The sequence below is a fragment of the Amia ocellicauda genome, chromosome 4, assembly GCF_036373705.1.
Source record: "Amia ocellicauda isolate fAmiCal2 chromosome 4, fAmiCal2.hap1, whole genome shotgun sequence".
NCBI lineage: Eukaryota > Metazoa > Chordata > Actinopteri > Amiiformes > Amiidae > Amia > Amia ocellicauda.
This window is the reverse complement of record NC_089853.1, coordinates 9,550,309-9,573,502: the sequence shown is the minus strand read 5'-3', so window position 1 is coordinate 9,573,502 and position 23,194 is coordinate 9,550,309. Positions and strand designations below refer to the sequence as shown.

The window sequence follows — 23,194 nt, the reverse complement described above, 5'->3', positions numbered from 1 at the left end:
AAGTCTTGAAAGTTTGTATATTCCTGTAGAATTTGCCTGTTGCTATCCTCCGCCCCACACCCCTTCATATAGTAGTAAACTCAGCAATTTGTGTCTGGATAATAATGTTGTTTTTTCTTCTCTCCTTTCTTTAGCCATAACCAGAGAACGACCACGTTCCGACACCCCGTGACAGGACAGATATCCCCTGAAAACACTGACTTCATCATACAAGAGCAGTGAGTGACTTGCCTACCTTTCCTTTACAGATACAAGTGCTTCCTTTGTTTGTCTGACACGCACTCTCTGACAACCTCAGATTTGACAACCATGCTTTGGTTTTAAAAACAAAACGTGCCCTGAAGAGACTTTCCATCAACTCAAGTGTAGAAGTGCATAATAACAATGAAGAAAACCTTGTTCATGGTTTTTAATGCATATGGATTTATTCATGACTTTCTTGAATTCATAACTGCTGATACAACCATTACTTTAAGCCCTGTCCTTTTTGGGGGGGTTTGTTTTAATCAGGGTGTTAACTTGTTTAATTCACGTGTTTTGTTATTGACTATTTAGCCAGTGTTAATTTTGTGTTTATTCTGTTGCTGGGTGAAATCTACAGTAGATCAGCTCTTTCAGCAAGGTGAGGAGTGCTGTAACTGATTTAAACATCACTGGCATCTAGCATGCAAGGATGGTAGATTTGTTTGCCTATAGCTTTACATAATCTCCCAATGTTAACGTGACTGTTGCAGGAGTGTTCAGATGCTATCTGAATGTGCATGACATTGAAAAGAGTTCTGCACAGTTGTGGGGTAGGACATTCTTTGAATATAGTCTTCACAAAACAATACTTTTAATTTTCTCTCATCAAGGGCAAGTGTCTGGATATTTAGACACATTGGGTGGTAGTATGGGTAATTGGTGTATAGATATAAACTTGCTGACCACCTTGAGTCTTAGTCATTCTTTGGGGTGGTGTGAGTACTGTGTACTTCAATGCTAGGTCTCTGACAGTGTTGGGTTTCTTCTCTCTTGCTGGGAAGAACCCTACAATACACTGTTTGTGGATAACATGATCAATTAATACAGGAAATTGGCTCTGGAAGTGATGTTTTGCAGAGAACAACAATAGCATAGCAAACTGCACATAATTGACAGTTTAAAGTATGTGCATCTGCTGCTATATGTGAACTACCTACTTTAATTTTGCCACATTGTGTAGCCTATATTCAGCACAGTATATTGTGACTGCCTTTCAATAACAGTGGTTAGATTATTATTGTGATTAGAAATTTGCAGTAATAGCTGTGGTAGCTATAGTAGAAGTGGCAACAATAGCACATTTATTAGACTGAATGAAGAGAATTTGTTTCTGGACTTGAGTTAAACTTCTCTAACTGCAGAAATGCAAAGGTACCCTTTGGAGATGATAAAGATAGCACATTTCATTAACCTGCTGTGGGCTCTCCAGGGTGCAGCTGTGTCAGTCCTGTACAGACCTACATGGAGGAGGAGGGTGGGAGGAGGGTGGGAGGAGGGTGGGGGGGGGTTATTTCCCAGGGGACACTTGTTAGCTCGTCCCTCTCCAGTGACTACTAGCTTCCAGTCTAAATTACCAGCAGCTGCCATGAACAACTGAAACTCCACTAAAGGACAATTTAGCTGTGGGATCAGACATGTGGATGGTGATGAAAGCTTCATATACCCCCCAGGCCCAACACAGAGAGGTTTTTAAACCTCACCCAAGGATCAACATGTGTACTCCCAAAGCAGCACAGTTTAAGCTATAAAGGAATACTGACATAAGCTGCAGACTGTGTGACAATTACTGATGAACAGACCTGTGAGAGGATAGGTCTGTTTGCTTCGTAAAATGGGAGCGATTAATTAGTGTTCAAGGGTAGCATACATGCATTGGCACACATCCTTCTATAACATCTCTTCTCAGCTCTTCATAACTTTGCACAGGTCCATGGGAGGATTCCCAAAAGCCCCAGAGGAGTGCTTTCTTTTAACTGCTTCTCTTGCCTATTTCCAACAATAGTATGTGCACAATGGAGAGGCAAGGTATACCCTGTATGTATGTGTGGGTTTATATACAAGCTGTAAATATGAAGGGCTGCTTGTATGACATGTACAATAGCCAGCAGGTAGCTTTGTTAAACTAAAATGTGCTCTGAGGTCCCATGGTAACAGCACTGCCCCCCTCCCCCTTAGGGTAGTATTCTTCACTTAAAAGTTTATTTCCCAACAACATGGAGAAATACTTTACACTCTACTGTCTCTGAGATAATGTAGTCTCTGTAATGGAATCAGGCACTTTGAGAACAAGTCACCACAAAAGGCACATTTATGAGTTATTTCCTTGTCATTGAAATCTTTCTAGATCAAAGATTACATTTTGTTTCTTCAATTAATTAACTGCCTCGGCTTCGTGCAACATAATTATTTCACTAAGACTCCACTAAATGAACTCAAGAGACATGAACAAGACTTATAATATTCCATCTGCTGTAAAATAATAATTTACAAATTGTTTTATAATCAGATAAATATTGAAGGCAGTCTGATGAATCTAAAATGCCATTATTATTTTTCATAACCATTCTGACTGGAAATGGTAGCAAGCTGTTTTTAAAGTGGCTTGTTAAAATGGCATTTTCTTGTTATTAAAAACAATAATTAAAAAAAACAAAATTGGGACCTTCCAGCAAATATTAAATATAAAGAAAAGCTATGACAGAATAGCATAGAGCACTATATTTACTAACTCAGTTCAGATTATTATGTATATTTATAGCTGGGTAGGCATGAAAATCAAGCCCATATATTTCACTATATTTAATTTCTACTGCCTCCTCCTTTTTGTCATTTAAGGTGAAGGAAATTACTTTAATATTAGTTTACCATAAAGCTCTAAACTGAATAATAATAAAGCAAGACAAACCACGGTCCTAATATGATTCTTATCCTTAAAGCCAATTTTATTGAAAAATATAAAAAGGACCAGGATTAATTAGATCAGCTGCCACAGAGCAGGAGTTCTGATAAATGGAGTATCCTATGTGAAAAAACATTGTTAATTCTGAATTGATTCTGTCCATTAATGGTACTATGTGAGCTTTGGCTATCAAATATAACTAATGTGACAGAAAACCCTTGTGGTCTTAAACAGGACCTCTAGTGCTTGCTAGATAAATACAGGCTTATTAACCTAAATGCGAGACAAATGTGTCAGGTGCAGAGACGTGCTATAGATAAAGTAGACTGATGGAACAAGGCGGGGGGGACTTAATGAAGAAAATGAAGATACAGCAACACAGTCCCTCACTTTAAGATTTATTGATAGTGTGAAAGCCTATGAAACCCCATCCTTGCCTAATTACTGTTACATGGCTGGCTTTTAAGGGATTAAATGTTTGCGGTTTGCAGGCGCATAAGTAGCTGAAGTGTGAAGACTTAGCGACAGTTTTGAGTGGCTGGTGACTGTTGTCATCTACTATTTTTATATATCATCTTGTTTTTCAAATTACTTGTCTTAACAGCTGCAGTAACTGATGTCTGAGAACCACGCAAGCAATTCAAATCAGCCCCTCGTCCACAGATAGCAGCGTCCGGACTTGGCCTCCTCTTTGCTTATTGTTACTATGGCAGCAGGAGTGTCGATTTCAAACACCTGGGACTCTGAGACATAATAGGAAAATAGGCTTCCTGCTCGCAGTGCCCTGTGATTTATGTTCAGAGTTGTGCTCTGACAGCAGCCTGTCCAGGGTACTCACCATGGCTCTCTGTTAAAGGAAAGGCCAAAAGTTTCAGCATATGTCTCTGTCAAGGCTGTTTATGATTTTATTTAATATTGACAGAAAAGACAGACATGCCAACAAAGAAACACACATGAAGCACTGTTTTATCCAGCATTTGTCCTCTTTGGATACATTTGTATGTCAGTCAGCCCCTTTTTGCTCTGGGTTTTTACTTGAAAACAAGCCAGCTTTTGTAGTAATTTAACCACTCTAATCAAACCATACCAAAAAGAATAAGGAAAGAAGCTTGCAAATTTAGTCTCCCATCCCTCTGGCCATGATTTGACAACATTGTTATTATTTGTGTTTAATTGTTTTGCTTACCCTTTACCTCCATATTGTCTTCTTGAAGAGATACAAATAAACATAGCAGATAGCTAAAATAGCAAATAGTTTTGTAAAACACAAGAGGATGCTTTTGCACATTGCAGAAGTGATATGTGCTACATAATATGGCACTTTAAACATTTTTATGTTGTACAGCTCTAATTTCATTTCAGTAAGTGGTGTTGGTAATTCAAGGATTGGGTTTTTACAGAAGGTTTTGTTTAATTTTCTCATTAAACCTGAGCAGATGTAAAATCTGTTCTTTTTTTCCCCCTCATCAAATTCCCAACAACCATTGTCAAGCCACACAGAAAATGTTTAGAAGATGTAACCTTCACATTTTTTGCAATTGGCTTTGTTTATTGACAGTTGATCTGTGCCTTCAAAACAGTGTGAATGGATAGAAAATGAGAGATTTTTAGAGCGAGCTCTGTGGATACCTGTCAGAGTATTTGTAATAGGTAAACTTCAAATGGCTCTTCTGGTGTTTGTATTCCATAATTGTGATACAAAGTTACCAATGAAATATGGAACTGGATCATGGTACCAGAAATTTGTTTGGATTTTAATAAGACTTATCTCCATGGGCAACATGTTTCTGGTTTGTTCTCTTAGATATGAAGGCCTAAGGGCAGGGACGTACGGAGGGGGTCAGGGGTGGCATGAGCCACTGTAGCTTTTGTCCTCACAGTCCCAAGTGCCCTCTCCACCCTCCCTGACAGTCCATCAGCACCCCCCACACTCCCTCTCGATAATTTGGCAGCATTGTTCAGAGCCACTGCACCCCATAGCGTCTCCGCATGCTGCTGCCTATGGAATGAGGTATTTTAGTTCAACACGTCTGCTGTATTTTCTTAATTCTTAGAAACTTCAACTAATTGAGGGACTATAATTTGCTCTGGTGGTCTATCTCATAATTTTACTTTGTAATGTTCCTCATCCATTAACTGCTATTGCATTCTCTTGCCACCACAAAGAATACACTGTTTCAGGATTCATGTGGTCGTTATCGCCACACAGCAGCCTGGATGACAATGATTAGGTGATCGTTTTGCCTCACTATTTCTCCATGGCAGAAGGTGGATATACAAAGATATAAACCTGCCAGAGCTTTCCACCTTTTAAACAAATGCTGAAACCAGGAAGCGATGTGATAAATACCAAAACAAGGGAATAAGACGGCACTCCTGTGAATTATTTTCTTCTCAGGAAAGAACAGTGTGTTACCCTACCTGTCATTATAGCCAATGGCGTTTACAACTGCGGAAGTTTAATTAATGGTCGCCTGTCAGTGATTTTTCTGATTTTTAAAAGCATTTTAAAAGTTTGTTTAATTTAGAAGGAAGATCAAGATTAATTCTCCCAATAAAAAAAAAAAAAAAAAAAATAGTAGAATATTTTTGCCTATAAACAGCAATGTATGCATTTTTTAAATTTGATTTTTATTTTATATGAAATTGGAGGGGTTGGGGGAACCATAATCCCCTTTTGTGACCAAGAAATTACATGGTAAATGTTTATAGAGATGTCCTGTAGCTTTTTTAATTTTAATTGTCACTTACATTTTTTGGTCCTCAAATTTGGTTTTCAGAATGCATTTACACATTCTTTCTCATTTCATTAAAGAGGTACAGCCTAAAGATGGCTCAATTTAAATAAATAATAAAAATAACGGATGCCACTGATAAGGATAAGTTCTTCATTTGAGAACTGATGTCATGGGCATTGTCTTTCTGTTCAGCAAATGTTGTGAAGGAGCAGTAAAGAAAAAGCCCTGCAAGCTGGGATTGCACGACAGCAGTACAGTGTGTGATGAGAGGAGGAGGGGCAGCTGTGTTTTCATTCCTCCCAGGTGATGCCCCAGTTAGCGCAGTGCCTGGAATTTCAGTTCATCATTGTCCACCTGACAGTTCTCTCTTGCCCTCTTCTCAGGGAAAACTCCTCTTTACATCCCCATTTTAAAGGATATTTAGAAAAATACATATACTAGAAATGGCAGTTGGGGAGAAAAAAAGAGTGATTAGATTTGTGCTGGTCAGCAGCCATGCTTTTCTGTCATTCCTCTTTAATCTATTTTGCAAACAGCTGGAATTTCACTAATGAAAGCTCACACTCCTAGCTCTCATTCTGCGTCCGGTACTTCACAGGAACACCTAGCGCTCCACAGGAAAAGACACTCCTCACATGCGTTGCCGATGGAGAACAATGCTCAGTGTTTGGCAGTGAATCATGTTTCGTAAAATACAATGTTAAGATGCCTGTGGTCATGAAAATAAGTTGTTTCTGACTTTTGCTTGGTAACTTGGTCCCAAGAGGTGATGGGTCATCCAAAGTTTTGTTGCCTGAAACACTTTTGTTTTTGCTGTGTTGATTTCTGAGAGAGAAGGAATTGAACTGCTTTGCTTTCTCAATAGTTCTAACTTTTTTTAGATTAACAGGGTGTGCGGCTCTGTTAATCCTATATTTTTATGGATGGATTGGGTCACCTGCCACTTGCACAACTTAAAAATGCGGACTCGTCAATTACAGATATTCTCTTACTATCTACAGTAAGTAATCCATACAAGTGATATTTATTACAGTTTAATTTTGTATGAACTTTTGAATTTACATCTGGTTATGACTACAATTATGTCTTGTAAAATTCTGTAAAATGTTGGCAATCTTCAGTAAACGATCTCACTGATTTGAACTCTTTTAAAATAATTCCTCTGCTGTGTGAAGCATTGAGTGTTCCTGTCATCGGTCTGTTACTCTGCTGAGGGTGCTTACTCCCTTACTCTCCTGACAAACTCTTTGCAGATGAACCAGGGACTTGAAAGGAGATTGTATTGACAGTTTAAACAACGATAATGAGGAAGATCGCAATCCACTTGTTTTATTTATTTATTTATTTATTTATTTATTTTTCTTCCGTTGTAGTATGCGAGTGCGTTTTTGTCAATGAGTAATCTCTCCGTAAACAGATGGGCTGGTAGGAGTCCCATGACAAGTAATTTTAAAGCCTGAGTCCAAGTCAAAGTGAGAGTGTGTATTTAGTGTAAAGTTGTTTTCATTAAAAATGGTATTCGCAGCCCTATGTCCAAGGTATGAGCCAAACTCTTATGAGCCAATTAGGCACACTATGAAAGAGATGTGCTTCTGATTTAAACCTGGGAGTACTTTCACTGATCACTGTCTCTTTCAATCCAAGTCCTAATTGCCTTTTGAGTTATCTTAATTTTTATTTTATTCCCCCCCAATTGGGAGGATCCATTTCACGTATCTGTTGGACAGTGGTGTTCAGTTTGTGTCAACATAAAAGGTCAGAGTTCATTGACCTCCCAGTAGGAATTCAAATTCAAAGTATGAGTCACAGGAATTCCTGAGGTTGAATGTTATAACACTGCTGTCAGAAAAACATCTTGAACTGTGGCTCCCAAAGGTCTCTTGACTCATGACTGATACTATTTCTGCAGTCTGTCAATTAATATTCAGCAGACATGCATCATTTAAACTTTGGCTACATTGGTTTACAGTGGAATAGATTTATCAGAAATTATGATTTTATAGAATTGTGACTCGTTTTTTCGAGACAAGCAATAAGGATTAATTAACAGGGAATGCTCCCTTATTCCTCTGTGTATTTTAAAGCATCATAGTGTAACATTTCGTTGTCATGCATGGATCTTAAATATATTCTCTTTGGAGACAAGAAAATATTTCTTGCTGATATCTATGAACCAAAATAGAAGAGATTGTCTACAGCAGATACAGCATGGAGAAAAATTATCAATAATACAAATAACTAAAAAACTTGTATTAGCGGAATTTAATTTTGTCGCCTTTCTGGAAGATTAAACCTTGCAGCTGAAACGAATTATTATTATCAATTATTATCAATTATTGTTTGAACAGAAAATAATCTTTCTTTTCACTTTTGTGCATGTTAGTGCAAGTGTAGTCAAACAGATACTTTAAAGGCCAGTGAGTTTTATGAAATAATACTTTTTCGCTCTTGTGAGAGAATGTAGTAAACCTTAGGGGCTGCAAACTCACAAGCTTGGAAGCTCCGTGGCATTGACAGTGTCCTCTGGGACTGTGAAAGCATGGTCTGTTGCCAGGGCCAGAGCAAATGCTTCAGCCTTGCAGGAAAAGCTTGATGATGCTGTCCACTTGAAGCTGGCCGTTTCCCAGCTGAATTCCGTGCTCCGCAAAGTGGCCTTGTGCTGTGAACTGTCTTCTCTGTCACCACAGACCACTTTGGGGGTGGGCAGGGGAGCAGCACTGAAATTACTTTTTTTTTTTTTTTTTTTATATAATAGTTTGAATGGTTGCATAGTGGGTTTAATACTTTGGGACAATCTGGTACAATGTGAAGAAACTACTTTGTGCTGTGTGTGTGTTTGTCCCTGTGTGCCTATGTTGCATTTGGTGCAGATAAACAAGAGCAGCCACTGTCCCTATGTTAACTAGTATACATTTGACCAAACATTCAGTCACTAGTTTATTATTAAAGCACAGTCTGTTTTGAGAAGCTATTCAACTTACATTCACAGTTTGTACAGTGAGTGTTTTTGAAAACATTGACCTGCTTCTAAGAACCTCTGTGTGGTAGCCGGTGAAAGGGATTTTAATATTAAAAGCCTCTATCTTTTACCTAATTCAAAACTCTCATGTGTTTTATTATGGTGAACTAGCTCACACAGGAGCTGTATAGTACATAATCTGTCTTTCAGAGGAATAACAAATGTCTAGGGGCTCTGCATTTCTGTTTGTAGGTCTTACACATGATTGAGCCTGGTCTTTCAAGGACCCACTAATCTTGAATATTCAACGATCATTAGCTTTAACTGTTACTGTTTAAGACCTTAAAGATGTCTGTATTACCGAGATTTTTTCAGTTAATTTAATTGAATTCTGAAAGAGATGGTCTAGGGTGATTTGATATCCGATGGCCCCCTGGCCTTTTGACATATTGTATGCCTCAGAACAGTGAGACTTGCTCAATGAATGGTATAATATAGCAAACCAACAAGCAATAGGGATTTATGTAGGGATTTGTATTTAATCCCTTATATATACATATTTATTTAAGAGCTTGGCTGCCACGAAAGCGCTTACAACCTGTGAAAAGGAGGAGGATGGCCTTTGCATCAGGGAGTATTCCTTTCCCTCAGTGCTATGGATCTCACAGCCTGTCAAAGGAATTAGTCTTTTGTTGGGTCAAGCTGTTTCTCAGCTTTTTATTTTTTTTCCTATGTTCCATTCTTCCATTTGTTCCAAGAATTCCCCTCTAGGTTTCTGTTGGTGATAAATGTAAACATAATCTTTCATGTGCTGTAGATAACCTTTAGAGAAGGGGTGGTCTGTGCGAGTCTGGTTATTTATTGATTTCCTATTTCAATAATGTTTGTGAAAGGAAACATTCTTGTTGGGGGAGGAAATTGTTAAATATTCACACTAGGCTATACCTTGATTTACTGTCACCATACTGGCCCTTTTAAGTGTGGTGGTGGATGTGTTATAATGTCATAATGTAATTTAATGTACCAGTGAAACTGAAAACTTCAGTCTAACTGAATGCATGACTGAAGTCACACTGCAAAATCCACACCTTCAAGAGAGAAAGCTTAAGCAATGTTTACCAAACCTTTCAATGCAGTACTACAGTTCAGCATGGAGATTCTACATTTTATTTATTGGGCTTATTGCTAAATGTCTATTAAGGGATACAGATGACATTAGGAATCGTGTATTAGAGCAATTTCTTTTCACATGGCTTAAAACATTCTTGATGGCACATTGGTTGTGAAACACTAGACGAAAGTCCACTACCTTAGAAAAAACTGTGCGGTATGTTAAACTATCTACTAATCTCTGTATTTGTGTGAGTATAGGGATAAGGAGTGTAACATCCTTAATTCATAAAATTTAATTATATGGCTTAATCAAGCTCACAAAAAACCCTTTTCCAGTCCTGCGTTTATGAGACTGCACTTGCCTGTGGTTTGATAAAAAGCCAACACTCATGACCATCACTTTATATCCCAGTGCTTTATACTCGCAATACTATTCACCTCATCTGGAAATATATTGAGTGTCCTTAGAAGTGCACATTGTAGCCTAATTATAGCTACATTATAAAACTGAATTTTAACTAATAATAACTTTCAAAATCTTGAAACAGTTGTCCATTAAAAAATAAGGTTGTTCTGGAGGCAAATATTAGAAGAGCTCTTTTGGAATTACTAAAACCTACAGCTTGCCTGTACTATAGAACAAACAAACTGATAATATTATCCAGCATACCAAGGCAGGGATTGTACATCATTGCTTAAGCATTCAGATTTCATCTAGTATATTGTGGGTGATTTAAACTAGCCATTATTTTTTGTGTAGTAGTTGAGGAGAAACGGACTTCATATTAATTAAAAATGTGTGACTACATCCTGTAACGTAAACAAATGTATTTGTTTCCCAAGGCCAAATTCACACATGTCCAAGCAACAGTCAAGTCAAAGACCTTCAAGTATGGTCAGCGAGTCATCAACAGCTGTCACTTCATCCACTGTGGACACCACCTCAGGGTCAAAGGTGAGAATTTAATTTTGGCATCAGTGTAAGATTTAATTAATGTCACCAAGTTGTTCTAATTAATGTCTTCAAGTTTGTTTGTCCTTGATATAGATATTGCAGGAATATTTTAATTGTGTTTAGTTTGCTAAACTGATTTAAAGCTTATTAAACACTTTATCGTAGCTGGCAATTTGCTTTATTTGATTTTATTTACCCTCTGGTTGTGCAATTTAAAATGTATATTTTGCTGACCAAAATGGATCAGATTTCAATTTAAGAAGTCAAGGTTTTACAAGAATTTCTAGAATAGTAGGAAATATAGTTTCAATTAGCCCTCATTGCAGTGGGTGAAAGCATGTGCTCATTTTAAGATTCCATAAGGTTCACCATATATATTGTTTTATACAGATGAGTATTTATTGTGCACTGCAGTCTTAACCATTCATCAGCAGTGTACAGGTGCATGAGGCTACCATTCTATTTCTAGTTTATTTCCAGTTTTGAAACATTCATCAGGTTTGTAGTCAGCTTAAAAAACAACAACAAAATAACCAAGGAAGCCCTGTGCTATTTCTACAGTCATGCATCACCACTGACATATTATACTTACAGTGATAAATGACTGTGGAGATTAGTTACAAGTACACAGCTTGCAGCCCTGTACTGGTACTGTATTGTTTGAATTAAAGCTCATTTTGATTTGGCCTAAAATAGGGTTTAATCATCTTACACTCTACTAGAAATTATTTTTTTGTAATTCTGTGTTAAAATAACTAAATAAAGTATTATATCTGTGGAACATCAGTGTATTTTTAACTTCCTGTTAGCTTTCTCATGATTTCCACAGCATGTGCAAGTTAGTATAAGCTCCTTTTAAACAAATTCACTTAAAATATACCATTCTAAGCCCTGTGGAAATGAGAAATTTGTTTGAGATTTTATTGTAGTAGTATACTATTTAATCCTTCACCTGCTTATATTAAACATTACAAATGCAAATATGGACTAATCAGTAGTTCCACAGGAGAGACACGCACACGCGCACATGCAGAGACACACACGCACAGACAGACACACACAAAGTAATTTTCCATCAACTGTCAGATGTTCCAACTTTCTGATCTCTCCGTTATTTCCAGAATGTTTCACTGTCTTTGCTCTCCCTCATAAGCTTAGGTGTTGACACAAACACTTGAACACCTCAATTGGCAGCTTAATGAGCAGACGACCCTGCCTGCAGCATGTTGATGGAGTCCATACGATCTGTCTTTTACTGTTAATTTACAGTCAGACCCTCTTCTTGTCCCACTCTTGCCCCCGGCAGCTGCCACTGGCTTGCCACTGCCCTTGATCTCCTGCCAGCCCCTGGTTTTGACAGCACTCAAGTCAGACTGCTCATATGCTGTCACTCCTGACACGAGTGATGTTCCAGGTGTAGCCAGTGGCACCGATCTCTCGACCAGCCTGGGCCACGGGCATGAAAGACCAGCTCCCACCTGCCTCCTCATCCTCCCACGTGTGCGGATAGTGTCGCCACATGGCTGCGTTTATGTGCGCTGCTGGGCCGCTTATGGAGCAAGTTCCAGTATGCAGTGATGGCTGTTTTTATGAGTGACATTATGAGTCAGCATCATATCAGCTTTCTCAAGAACAGATTGCACCAGGCTCCAGAACAGCCATATGTTCAATCAACAGTTGTCCCCTGACTTTGATTAAACATTATAGCACTAGATGATGGCACATTAGTCATATTATCTCCTATCACCTTTGGAGAACTTGAATTTTCCGGTACAGAGACACTAAAGTGAGGAATGCAATATCAATCGAGGGCAACAAGTCCTATCTGAGGAATGGAGGAATGTAAACAATGCCACATTTAGTCACTTAATTTTTCTTAATATTTATCTTGGTACCTTATTATTATTGATTTCATATTCATTGCAATTATATTTTTACATGTGACCTTTATATATTTCATGTTTTAAAAGTTTCCCAATAACTGACTTAATATACGAGTTCTGCAAATCTGATATCAGATGGGAGACTACCATTTCAAAGTCACTTCAGAAAATGGAATCGTAAATTGGAACATTGAAAATGAAATGTTCTCAGTTATTTATTGTTAAACTACATTCATAACTTTTATTATTTTGTGCATGGTTGCATACTTCTGTTGTACAGACTAATTTATTAAAGTTATTATAAATTCATATTGCACAGTAATCCTTTACAGCAGTAATTGTATTTTTTTTTCTCCCACCTTCACACACAATGAAGACTTTAGAGTATTTATTAAATGTGATATTCACAAAGTGCTGAAATAAGCTTCTCAGGAGACCTCTTTCCTGACTACACTAAGGTTTAGTGCATATTATGAAGCTATTTTTTTGATAAGCATATTTAATTTAATTTGCCTATAGGCAGAAAGAGAGAGCACAAAATTCTGTTTCTCCAAAATATGACATCAATTTAAGACCTTAAGATGGCTTAAACTTATTCTCATACCACTTCTGGAACAGATCATTAGAATGTGTCACCCTGAAAGCCCAGCGTGTCTTTAGGCTCCTGAAAAGCCAACCACTTACACTGGATTTATAATAAAGACCTGTCAATGGTGTAAGCAGGTCTAGTGCCTCGTGAAATCTCAATGATTTTTGGCTCTGTTACTGCAGATTTCAGTAATGGGAGACCATTTGTGTAAGTGAAAAACATTTTAATAATTGGTTTCCATGTATAGATTTTTGGCTGTATTCCAGTTTGCTGGCAGCAAGTACTATAGATGTTTCTTCCCTGCTGAAGTAGGCAGAATTTATCCCCACCCCACCCCACCCACCCATGCTCACACTTCTCATAAGTTTGTATGAGTTTATATACTCTTGATAAAATATAGTGGCATTCATTTATTAGAATGGTGGGAGGGATTTTAACCTTGCATTGAAAAACAGGCAACTTATTTAACTAACTGTATGTTCTTGCTTCACTTGTCCCAGTCCTCATAATTAGTATGGAAGTTTTTCTGACAGGTTTGGTGACAAAGGCTTGCTGAGATTAAATGCATAATACTTTGGTCAGTCATTTGAGGATAGAGAAGTGATGTATTGAAATTAGTAAATGGAAGATAACTGGTTATGCAATCGCCAGAAGCAAGGTTTCCCTGTGCTCAATATTTTCCTAATGATTCATCCAACATATGGAGAGGGATCTGGAGGAATACAATGGTTGTCAAAAGCTATAGTGCCATATCAGCTTCTGTTTTCATGTCAAGACCAGACCAGTGTACATTTAGTCTGCTTTGTTCTATGGTTCTATTATTATAATTATTATATTGTCCTTTCTATCTTGCTAAGTGCTTCATGTTTCAGGCAAGTCACAGCAGCTTAGGTGTGAAGATGAGTTGCAGTGTAGATGGCAGGCCACCTGGTAAACAGATGTTGTATTTTAAATAAGCCATTTATATTATCTGCATGTTGTACAATTATTCCAGGGCTCCAAATCCAGCAGTAAAGTCCACAGCTTTGGGAAGAGAGATCATGCCATCAAGAGGAATCCAAATGTGCCTGTTGTGGTGAGAGGCTGGCTCTATAAACAGGTAAGACCATTAATGAGCTTACAGTAAGCCAGGGCCTGATCCTCCTGCAATGCCAATTAGTGCCCCCCTGGATATTAATGGGTGCTGGGCCACAATGGCCAAGTGATGACTGTCTAGTAGCAATAAATTACACAGTGGCACTAAACAAATGAGTTTATGTGCATTCTACTGACAACAGCTCCTGATATAAGCTATGGCCCCATGGATGTCTGTCTGATTAATGATTCTCACACACACACACACACACACACACACAGACTGAGTTGTCTTGATTCTCATTATAAAGCAAGAGTGGCTGTCACTCGTTTGGCAAGCAACGGACGTATGAGAGAGGGAAGTCACCTTGGATAAGTTGCAGCCGAATTCTTGTAAAGCGATCACACAACACGATGTCTTTGGACGAGTTGCAAAGTATTCTTAGAAAAACAAACTAAACAAACCCAGTCTCCTGGCTTCATCTAAACCCAGCACTGAGCTTTGTTTTAAAAAATCTGTGCTCAGCTGATGCCTCACTATTTTATTTTTTTACAGACAAGTTTGTACGTCTTAAAACACTGACGTAGATAGTAATTCACAGAGAATAATTCAAACTTGTGTAAAGGTTTGTTTCGTTAGAAGACTACACAGCATTGTGGAGTGCTAATGAAATCTCAATAACTGACTTAATAAGGAATTCCCAGGTGGGCTTCTAATGAGAAGATGGCCTATATAAAATAAAATAAAAATAAAAAAAATCGGCAAGTCCAATTATTGTGGACTCAATTACTTTTTGGGTGTCTGAGTTTTAATTCTTTCCTTTTCAGAAACTGCTTTTCCCATGCTAATGTTTGTCATTAAAAAGCAATTGAAGCCAAGGCAAGCTAAAAATACATGTGTTTGTGCTTATAGGACAGCTCTGGAATGCGACTCTGGAAGAGAAAATGGTTTGTGTTGGCCGATTACTGCTTGTTTTATTATAAAGGTGAGTGGTACAGGACTAATTGGAAATGGAAAACACACTGAACATTTTCAATGCGGAAGAAACATTTAAAGTTATTGTTATAAGTGTCAGAAGTAGTTTTCATTTTGCTTTGTGATGAATCGCTGAGTGTTAGTACAGTTGTGTACATACACAGTGACAGAGAAACCTGCGGTAGGGGTGTGATGTAGTCGAATTAGACTAGCAACTAATTAACCTTTAAGAATAAGTATCAATACAAATGGATTTAGACTTGCATGAGCAGATTAAAAAGAGGCTTGTCTCCTTAATCACTGGGGTTTGTTAACAGTCCCAGCATCAGTCTGCATTGATGATCTTTGTTCTGCGCCATGATCTGTTAAACATTTCCCTGTACTTAATACAAACTGATTTCCAAATTATTATGATGAGAAGGCTGTGCTATTCAGAGTCGGTGAAAGCACCCCATAGCATGATGTTTACCTAGGTGGGATAAATATGCGCCGAGTGAAGGATTGCACCCTCGTACACTTCCCTTGCATAGCTTCGGTTTTCTCTCATCTCCAGAATTGAAAACAAAACAAATCCTTGTCATTGCCTTTGAGGAATCTTTTATGGGCGCCCTCAACGTGGCTGGAATACATTTCTAAAAACTTATTTTGTTTTTTTTGAGATTGAATGTTAAAAACCAAAATTGAGAAGACAACATTTTTCTTAAGGAGTTTAATCACAGGCTTGTAAATGTGTACCCAGTTTACTGTATTGCTTTTGGTATGGTGTCAGGTTTTTTGTTTTTGTTTTTGCAAGCAATTAAGGACAACTGTATGGAGAAATGGGAACTGACATATATTTTGAATAGACAATTTCAGTACTGTTTGGGATGTGTTTGCATATGATCTATAGTGTGTGGTGCTTGGTATATTGGTGGCTGTACCAACAAACCTCAAGGGTTTGAGGTGGGACTGAATGCTTTGTTAGTGTAAATTTCCCCATCTACAAATCCCTGTATGACTGTGACTTTGGCCTTTTTTTTTTTTTTTTTTTTACTTTAAAGCTGTGGAGGCTGCACGAATAGCTCATCATCTGGAGAGCAACATAATAATGTAATAAGATATAGAGCAATCTGTTTTCATTTTACCACTCTTTTGTCTGCAGTTTTGCTCTTCCATCCGCAGCACAACAGGGATAGATAAAAGTTCTGGCACCATATGGAGAATGTCCCCTTGAAAGAACCTTGAATTACTTTTAACCAATTATACTTTAATCCATCCTTCTGCCGTCCACACACAATGCCCAAGCAAAGCCCTAAAACACCACAGCAAAAGAGTGTTTTTCCTTATTTTTAAATCAAGGACTGTAATGTTCCTACAGAGGATAAGACATGAATGATAGGGATGTTTTTTTTTTCTTTCCCATTTCACACAGACAGTAGAGAAGAAGCCGTTCTGGGCAGCATCCCATTGCCCAGCTATGTTATTTCTTCAGTGGAGCCCGAAGACCATATCAGCCGCAAGTACGCATTCAAGGTATGGCATTTTGTTCTTTCACAGCTTTAGATTAATTTCACTAGTGTGTCTGTGTTGCTGTAACACAGATTTATCTTAAAGCAAGCAGCCTGCCCATAGGTGTCTGACAGGCCCCTGTTAAGCTGCAGTGCTGCTGTATTGTCCCCAGTTTATTATACTGCAGCCTCTTTCATGGGCTGAATATAGTGATTATGGGCACCCACCTGAAAGTTACACTACGCTCCTTCATGGTGAATTACGTGACTTTCTCAATTAAGTCCTAGATTTTGATTTGACAAGTGGAGTTTGTGCAGAGAGCAGAAGTGACAGAAGCAAAATCTGTCTGTTAGCATAGACCAGTTAAAATATTACTCAGTTCAAACTATTAGTATTGTTATTCATTTATTTTACTCTTCTTAAATTATTGATGGACTGCTGCTAAATAGTGAACATACTGGAGAAAAACAACTACCTTTATTTTAAACAACTAAACCAATCCAGAGAATTGTCTTCCTTTGTGAAAAGTTGATTATCTGTACTGTATGTGAAATGTCATGGTGTTGTTCTCATCATTGTCATAATTACCACATTGAACAGTACAGTGGAACCATAGACATGACAGAGTTCCAATTCTGTGCGTCGCTGAAGTGACACCGGAGAGTCAGAGACCTCATTAAGTGGTCCTCACTTTGTGCCCCTTGATTCCATTAGTCTACTTTGCATAGAGGCATGGCATGAAGAGCTACTGAACATCAAAAATTGCGTGGGCACCCCCCCCCCCCCAAAAAAAAAAGAGTATATTTATATCACTGTTGACGAACAGAAGTATTGTTAATATATCAAAATGCATTTATAAGTACATGAATAGGACTCTATATGGGACAATTTTATCTCAATAAAAGCATGTTTGTGTAAGTGCTAGAGGATTTCTATATTGTCAATTCCAATTGGAGAAAATAACTATAGATGCATCACTCCACTAAATGGTTTAGTTAAAACAAAAAGAAGCCTTGAAGTTGAAAATCTTGTGGAAAAATCCTCAGAAACTCATAGCCACTGATTTTTATTCAATTTTTACAAAGCCCTTGGTACATAACTAAAGTAAATGACATGTAGAGCTAAGATGGGGGAAACTGTGATTGCTATCACTTATCTCTCAGGGTCCTGGGAGTAAAAGATGCCATTTACTTGATGGTATTTCTGAAATGCTGATATCTTCTCTGATTCAATACATGTTTTATTGCTTGCAAGTAAATCTGTGGATCACAGTTTCATTAGTCCCCTGCTCTCATTTTAACCTGCAGGCTAGCAAATTGTGACTAGATTATTTGGTAAACAACATTGTTCAAAATGTTTAGTGTTTTTTTTTTTTTTGTATTATTCATTGCATTGTAAATATGGTTATAATGCATATGGTTTTAGTGAGATTTTTCTATTCAGTTAGAAACAATGTACTAATAAGTTGGTGTGCAACCATGTTTGGGCTGACCCTAACTAATTGCTGGCCAGCATAGCTGCATTTTACTCTAACATGAATTGGCAGTTGTAATCAATGCCTTTTGAGGACAGCGATTTGTTTCGTGGATCCTTGAAGGGTGTTGCAAATGAAAGCAATGCTGATTCCCAGCACACTTAAATATTCTGCCAGCCTGACATGCCATCTCTCTTTCTGCTTCACTCGTCTCAGTGTGCAGATACAGGCTTTGTACAGTGCCCAAACTGCATGATACTTCATCTTGCAAAAGTGTATTGCCAGTCTACGTGCTTCGTAATCGGCCAGTGGTGTGCCTGCTTTCGCTCTGTCAAGCATTTCTGGTTGAACCCCCGCCCCCCCTCTCTCTGGGAGGATGTTGAAGGTTCTTTTGTGCCGGTCTGTCTGTGTGCTCCTGTCACCAGTCGCCCGAGAGACTGACAGAAAAAGGGTGGGCAAGTCCAAGAGAAGTCCCTGGTGTCAGTTTCGTTTAAGGATGAGAGTTTTGGAGGTCGCTGCCCTGAACATTGTGGTCTGAATCTGAACCTAGAATATGATTTGGGAATTTGTCAATTAAATTTGAACAGTTTTATTTAAAAATATCCCTTATGGGTATGGCTTATACGCCCATAGGACAGATGTTTCAGTTCTAAAAAGCCACAGAATTTCCCTTTCTTGGTGCTGTCTTTAATAGGCATGGAAACTCTTTCAAATGGAAAGCGGCATTTATAAATTTGTGCAAATTAAGCTTCAGTACAAGCAATATATTGGTATTTTGATGCACCAGTTATATAGTGGTTCAAGCTTTCATTCAATCGGTTCAGTTCTTTGCTTCAGGTTTTCTACTTCCTGTATATGATTTTTTACTATAATGTAATACATTTCTTCAGTTTAACTGGTATCATAATATTAGGACCAGGATAACAACAATCATATACTTACTTCTTGTATTTATTATATAAAACATGCTCTCTTGCAACTACAGTATGTAATAGGGATGCTGTAGAGCCCACTAGTACAGCATTGCCTATGAATGTAGGAACTTTACTTGGTGCTGGACAAGTAATTGTGCTTTATATAAAGGCTAATATTCAACTGGAACAGGTGGCTTTTATGCACTTCTTAACTAGCCGATGCTCTGTGTCTGTGGAGTTTGTTATTATAGTGACTGATCTTTTCCCAATGTTGATTCATATTCTGGAAGTATTATGTTAGCTGGAATTGTGGTTCCTGGAAATTGTGTTCATGGGGGTTTAACATTAAAATGTCTATTGTGATTTTCAGCGGACAGGCTTAAATTGGCAGCAGAACCACTGTAAGCACTTCTTATTTCCTAATCCCTTATCAAAGAAATAGCTTATTGAGCAGCCTGCTTGCATATCCCTGGCTGTTAAATTCAGCTGGGATTTGAGAAGGGGAGGGGGGGACAGACAAGAGCACAAAGAACAGCTTGTGTTTCCGTGAAGCGGGATTTCATTACAAAGATGGGAAAATATGAAATAACTGTCCTACTCTGGCCTGCATTTCAGCACCTGCAGTTAACCTGCCTGAATAGGCAAACCCTTTAACCCCCGCAAGAAACGAGAGCAGCATCGAGCTACCCCACCCAGTCCCATTTTCTGGCTGTGTGTTAACCTTTGTTCTCAAATGTTTTGTCTGTCTCGTCCCAATTTTAGTTTTTGTTTTGTGCGCTGTGTGTGTTGTCGCTAACTGTCTGCTTATTCGTCTTACTGACACTTGCAGCCCAAGTAGAGCCACAGAATGTGACATTGTTTACCAGTAGGCTTGTGACCAACCACTTCTCTGTTTTCTCAACTCTTTGTCCTTCTCTCGTTCCTATTGGTCTGTTCTCGCCCTTTGACCCTCTGGGTCTGCTGTTTTTGTACACTGTGGGGAGAGAGTCCGTTCTTCCAGAAAGGCCTTCCTGAAAAATAAAGGCAACTCCATGCACGAATAGGTATTTTCTCTTTTTGTCATTGTTTTCACAGTTGCATATTGCAGTTCAAGAATCATGTTTTTAATTTCAGTCATTAGCTTTAATTTATTATTATTTTTGTGTGTGTTTTTTTTTTTTTTTTTTTACCCCTGATTTCAGACAAGGAAAAAAGTAGTCTGTTTTTCTTATTTCTGGAATATTTGGGGAAACTACTCATAACTAATATGTAATTAAGCATTGCATTGTATTAAAAGCCATCCAGAAACAAACTCCTACTTGCTAATTTCTGGCATGGGATGTGTGAGAGTGTAAATCAGTGGTTTCTAACTTTAAACATCACATTGATTTAGAGATTAATTTATATAGTACTTCTGCATTAGTATCTTTTTTTTCATGCTGAACAGGGCAGACAAATCGCAGTGATTTATTTTTTCTTATTAGTGTATCTGTTGGTTCAGGCCTTGATGTAGAAGTGTCACCATTCATTTAGCATTAGCATCTTGTTGTCCCTCACAAACTAGGCCCCTGCTGCCCCTGATAGCTGTGTAGTTCCTTCCTTGTTTCCAGCAGTGATGTGGTATGAGGTAACGTAGCACGCGCTTAGATGCAGATTTATTCATCTTATATCTCAGGTATGCTCACACAGGCTGAACAAAGTCCTAACTTCCCCAAACTATTATTAGTCTTACTTTTCACTCTGGGTTTTCCCATGTGCTACAATTATCACAGCAACTTTTCACACAGAAAGCTTCAGATAATTCACAGTTTTAGATGTGTAAGTGTCACGTTTTCCTCCGTGTTTTTGTTTTTCTTTGGAGGTGAGAAGCTTTGCAGGAATATATTGTAAGGTGTAGGATTCAGTTTAAACCCAGAGCTTGTTGTTTTATATTGTATTTAAGATTTAAAGAAGCTTTTTTGTGGCCTGTCTGGTTGGGGCTGGGTGTTTGCATTGGATGTCAAGCTCAGCAGTTTCCAAGGGGAGGCTGTTGAGATCATGTTGGAACCACTGCACAAGATTAAGTAGACTTTGCTCTATCAAAACACACATTGTGTTGGGGAAAGCCAAGTATGATTATAGATTACTTTTTCATCTGTCCTAGCACAAATACAGAGACGATGGGGCTGTACTTATTTGAGTGACAAAGTAACAAAAAATGACCAAAGTGACCAAAGTTTTTGCTTTTCTTTTGTATTTTTTTTACCACAGCATAAATGCGTGCTTCCTGATCAGGCCAAGTCAGAGTATTCCTTATTTCGAGACTTCTCAAATAAGAAAGCATCTTATATTGCCCTACCCCAAATTCCCACCGTGGGAACAGACGCACGGAATGAACCCCACTTGCGGAAGAAATACTGAAATATAACTGGATCTGTCTTTCGAGGGTCGATTTCATTTAATTGTATCTGGGTGGAACTGTGCAAAAGTGCTGACCTGGTCTCTGATAAAGCGACTGGCTGTCAGTGCCTGTCAGCCCTCCAGTGTGTGCAGATTAGTTCTAGCAGCTTGGTTTGGACACAGATTTAGGGTAACAGAAGGGGAATGCAGTTTAAGAACAGAGCCAATTTTTTTGACCTTTAGACATGAAGGCACGAGGTAAGAAGCTTTAGCATGAACGTTGTTGAGAAATATTGGATTTGATTTGCTAAGTGGCAAACCTGGGAAGATTATTTGGGGTGCACTGTTATGCAGTCCTTCAGCATTGAGAACTGCAGTGGTGCACTTCATGCTAGCTCTAATTTAATGTTCACTGTGTAACCTACAGATTACCGTTTTTGTTTCCTAGATAAAAGAACCATATGTTTTAATTAAGGAGAGCTCTTATAAAGGTAAATGGTAATTTTATGTGGATTAAGGGACCCTAACTCCAGGTTTACAACAGAAATGTCTGGCTTTTATAAGTGCAAGCACATGTCACTTCTGTAGGTTGTAGGTTTTTAATTTGGAGAATAACATTAAAAAAATACTTTGGTATTAATCAACACTCAAAATAAAGCTTGGTGGTGTATGGCGTTCTGTGAAAAATGCTTACATTTCAAAGATGAAGATTGACATAAATACAAATATTGAATGAAAATGCAAGGATATGGAGGACATTTTGCAATAAAACTAAAAGATTTCAAGTGGAGGCTTTTGCATGAGATTTAAAGTGTGTTCTATTGGTATTTTTGAGGAATGTCTTAGCAATACCTTTGGAATATGATATAATAATAATAATAATAATAATAATAATAATAATAATAATAATAATAATAATAATATTATGCTTTGAATTATGCTGTCCAAGTTCTTTTGTTCATTGAGATGTGTCCCATGTATGCTGATGAAATTCTGTTTTGTTGCAGGCTACCCATACAGGAATGCGTTCTTATATTTATAATAAGAACTCTGTTATTGGCTCCCAGGCAGAGCATTATGGGATGAGAACATATTACTTCAGTGCGGATACACAGGAAGACATGAATGGCTGGATCAGAGCCATGAACCAGGCGGCACTAATGCAAACTCACACGTTGAAAAGGTTAGTCAGAGGGCTTTGTTGTTTTGACCCTACGTGCATTTTTTTTTTTTTTGCTTGATAAGGCATACATTCTGCATTGAATAAGCACGTAAGTATTTTAATATCTTTATTTCTTCACTCTGGGTAAAATGCCACAGCAAGGACTGAAGAAACTGCTGTGTGACCACAAGCCCTTCCCGACCCTCCCTCCCTCTGCTAACAAATTTTGACTCACTTTGGGTCTTAATTTTCTGCTCCAGTAACTGCTGTCCTTGCATAAGCAAAAAAAAAAAGAGACACATAAAAGAGTGTAACTGATTAAGAGGAACAAAGACAAAAAGTTAACACAGAATAAAATCAGTCGCTGTGTCAGTGGAAAAAGCCACTTGGTGTGTATTGAATGGGTCAATATTTGCAAGCCTGCATTTTTCATTGGTTTAGCTTTATTGTATGTGGGCTGCTTAGATGCATTACAGTGAGCAGTAGCCGAAATCTAACCAGTGCATTGACCGAAATGTTTCTGTTTTTGGGTGGCATGTCTGGAAAACGTATCTACCTTTGTTTTCTTGAGTATGTATTGCTTCATAT

At 38.0% G+C, this 23,194-nt stretch overlaps 1 protein-coding gene across 17 annotated transcripts in view; it reads left to right on the top strand.

Moving 5' to 3' along the window:
* Window positions 1–23,194, top strand: part of plekha7b (pleckstrin homology domain containing, family A member 7b) — a 135,048-nt gene that overhangs the window by 76,528 nt on the left and 35,326 nt on the right. For 13 of the 17 annotated variants that reach the window (XM_066700915.1, XM_066700914.1, XM_066700918.1 and 10 more), the window contains 6 exons: window positions 135–218; window positions 10,577–10,688; window positions 14,155–14,259; window positions 15,148–15,220; window positions 16,622–16,722; window positions 22,452–22,627. In XM_066700915.1, the coding sequence (XP_066557012.1) occupies window positions 135–218; window positions 10,577–10,688; window positions 14,155–14,259; window positions 15,148–15,220; window positions 16,622–16,722; window positions 22,452–22,627 (651 nt within the window). Of the gene's footprint in view, window positions 1–134; window positions 219–10,576; window positions 10,689–14,154; window positions 14,260–15,147; window positions 15,221–16,621; window positions 16,723–18,053; window positions 20,130–22,451; window positions 22,628–23,194 lie in introns of those variants that run through there. The other 4 variants (XM_066700916.1, XM_066700932.1, XM_066700930.1 and 1 more) reach the window with 3 other exon arrangements.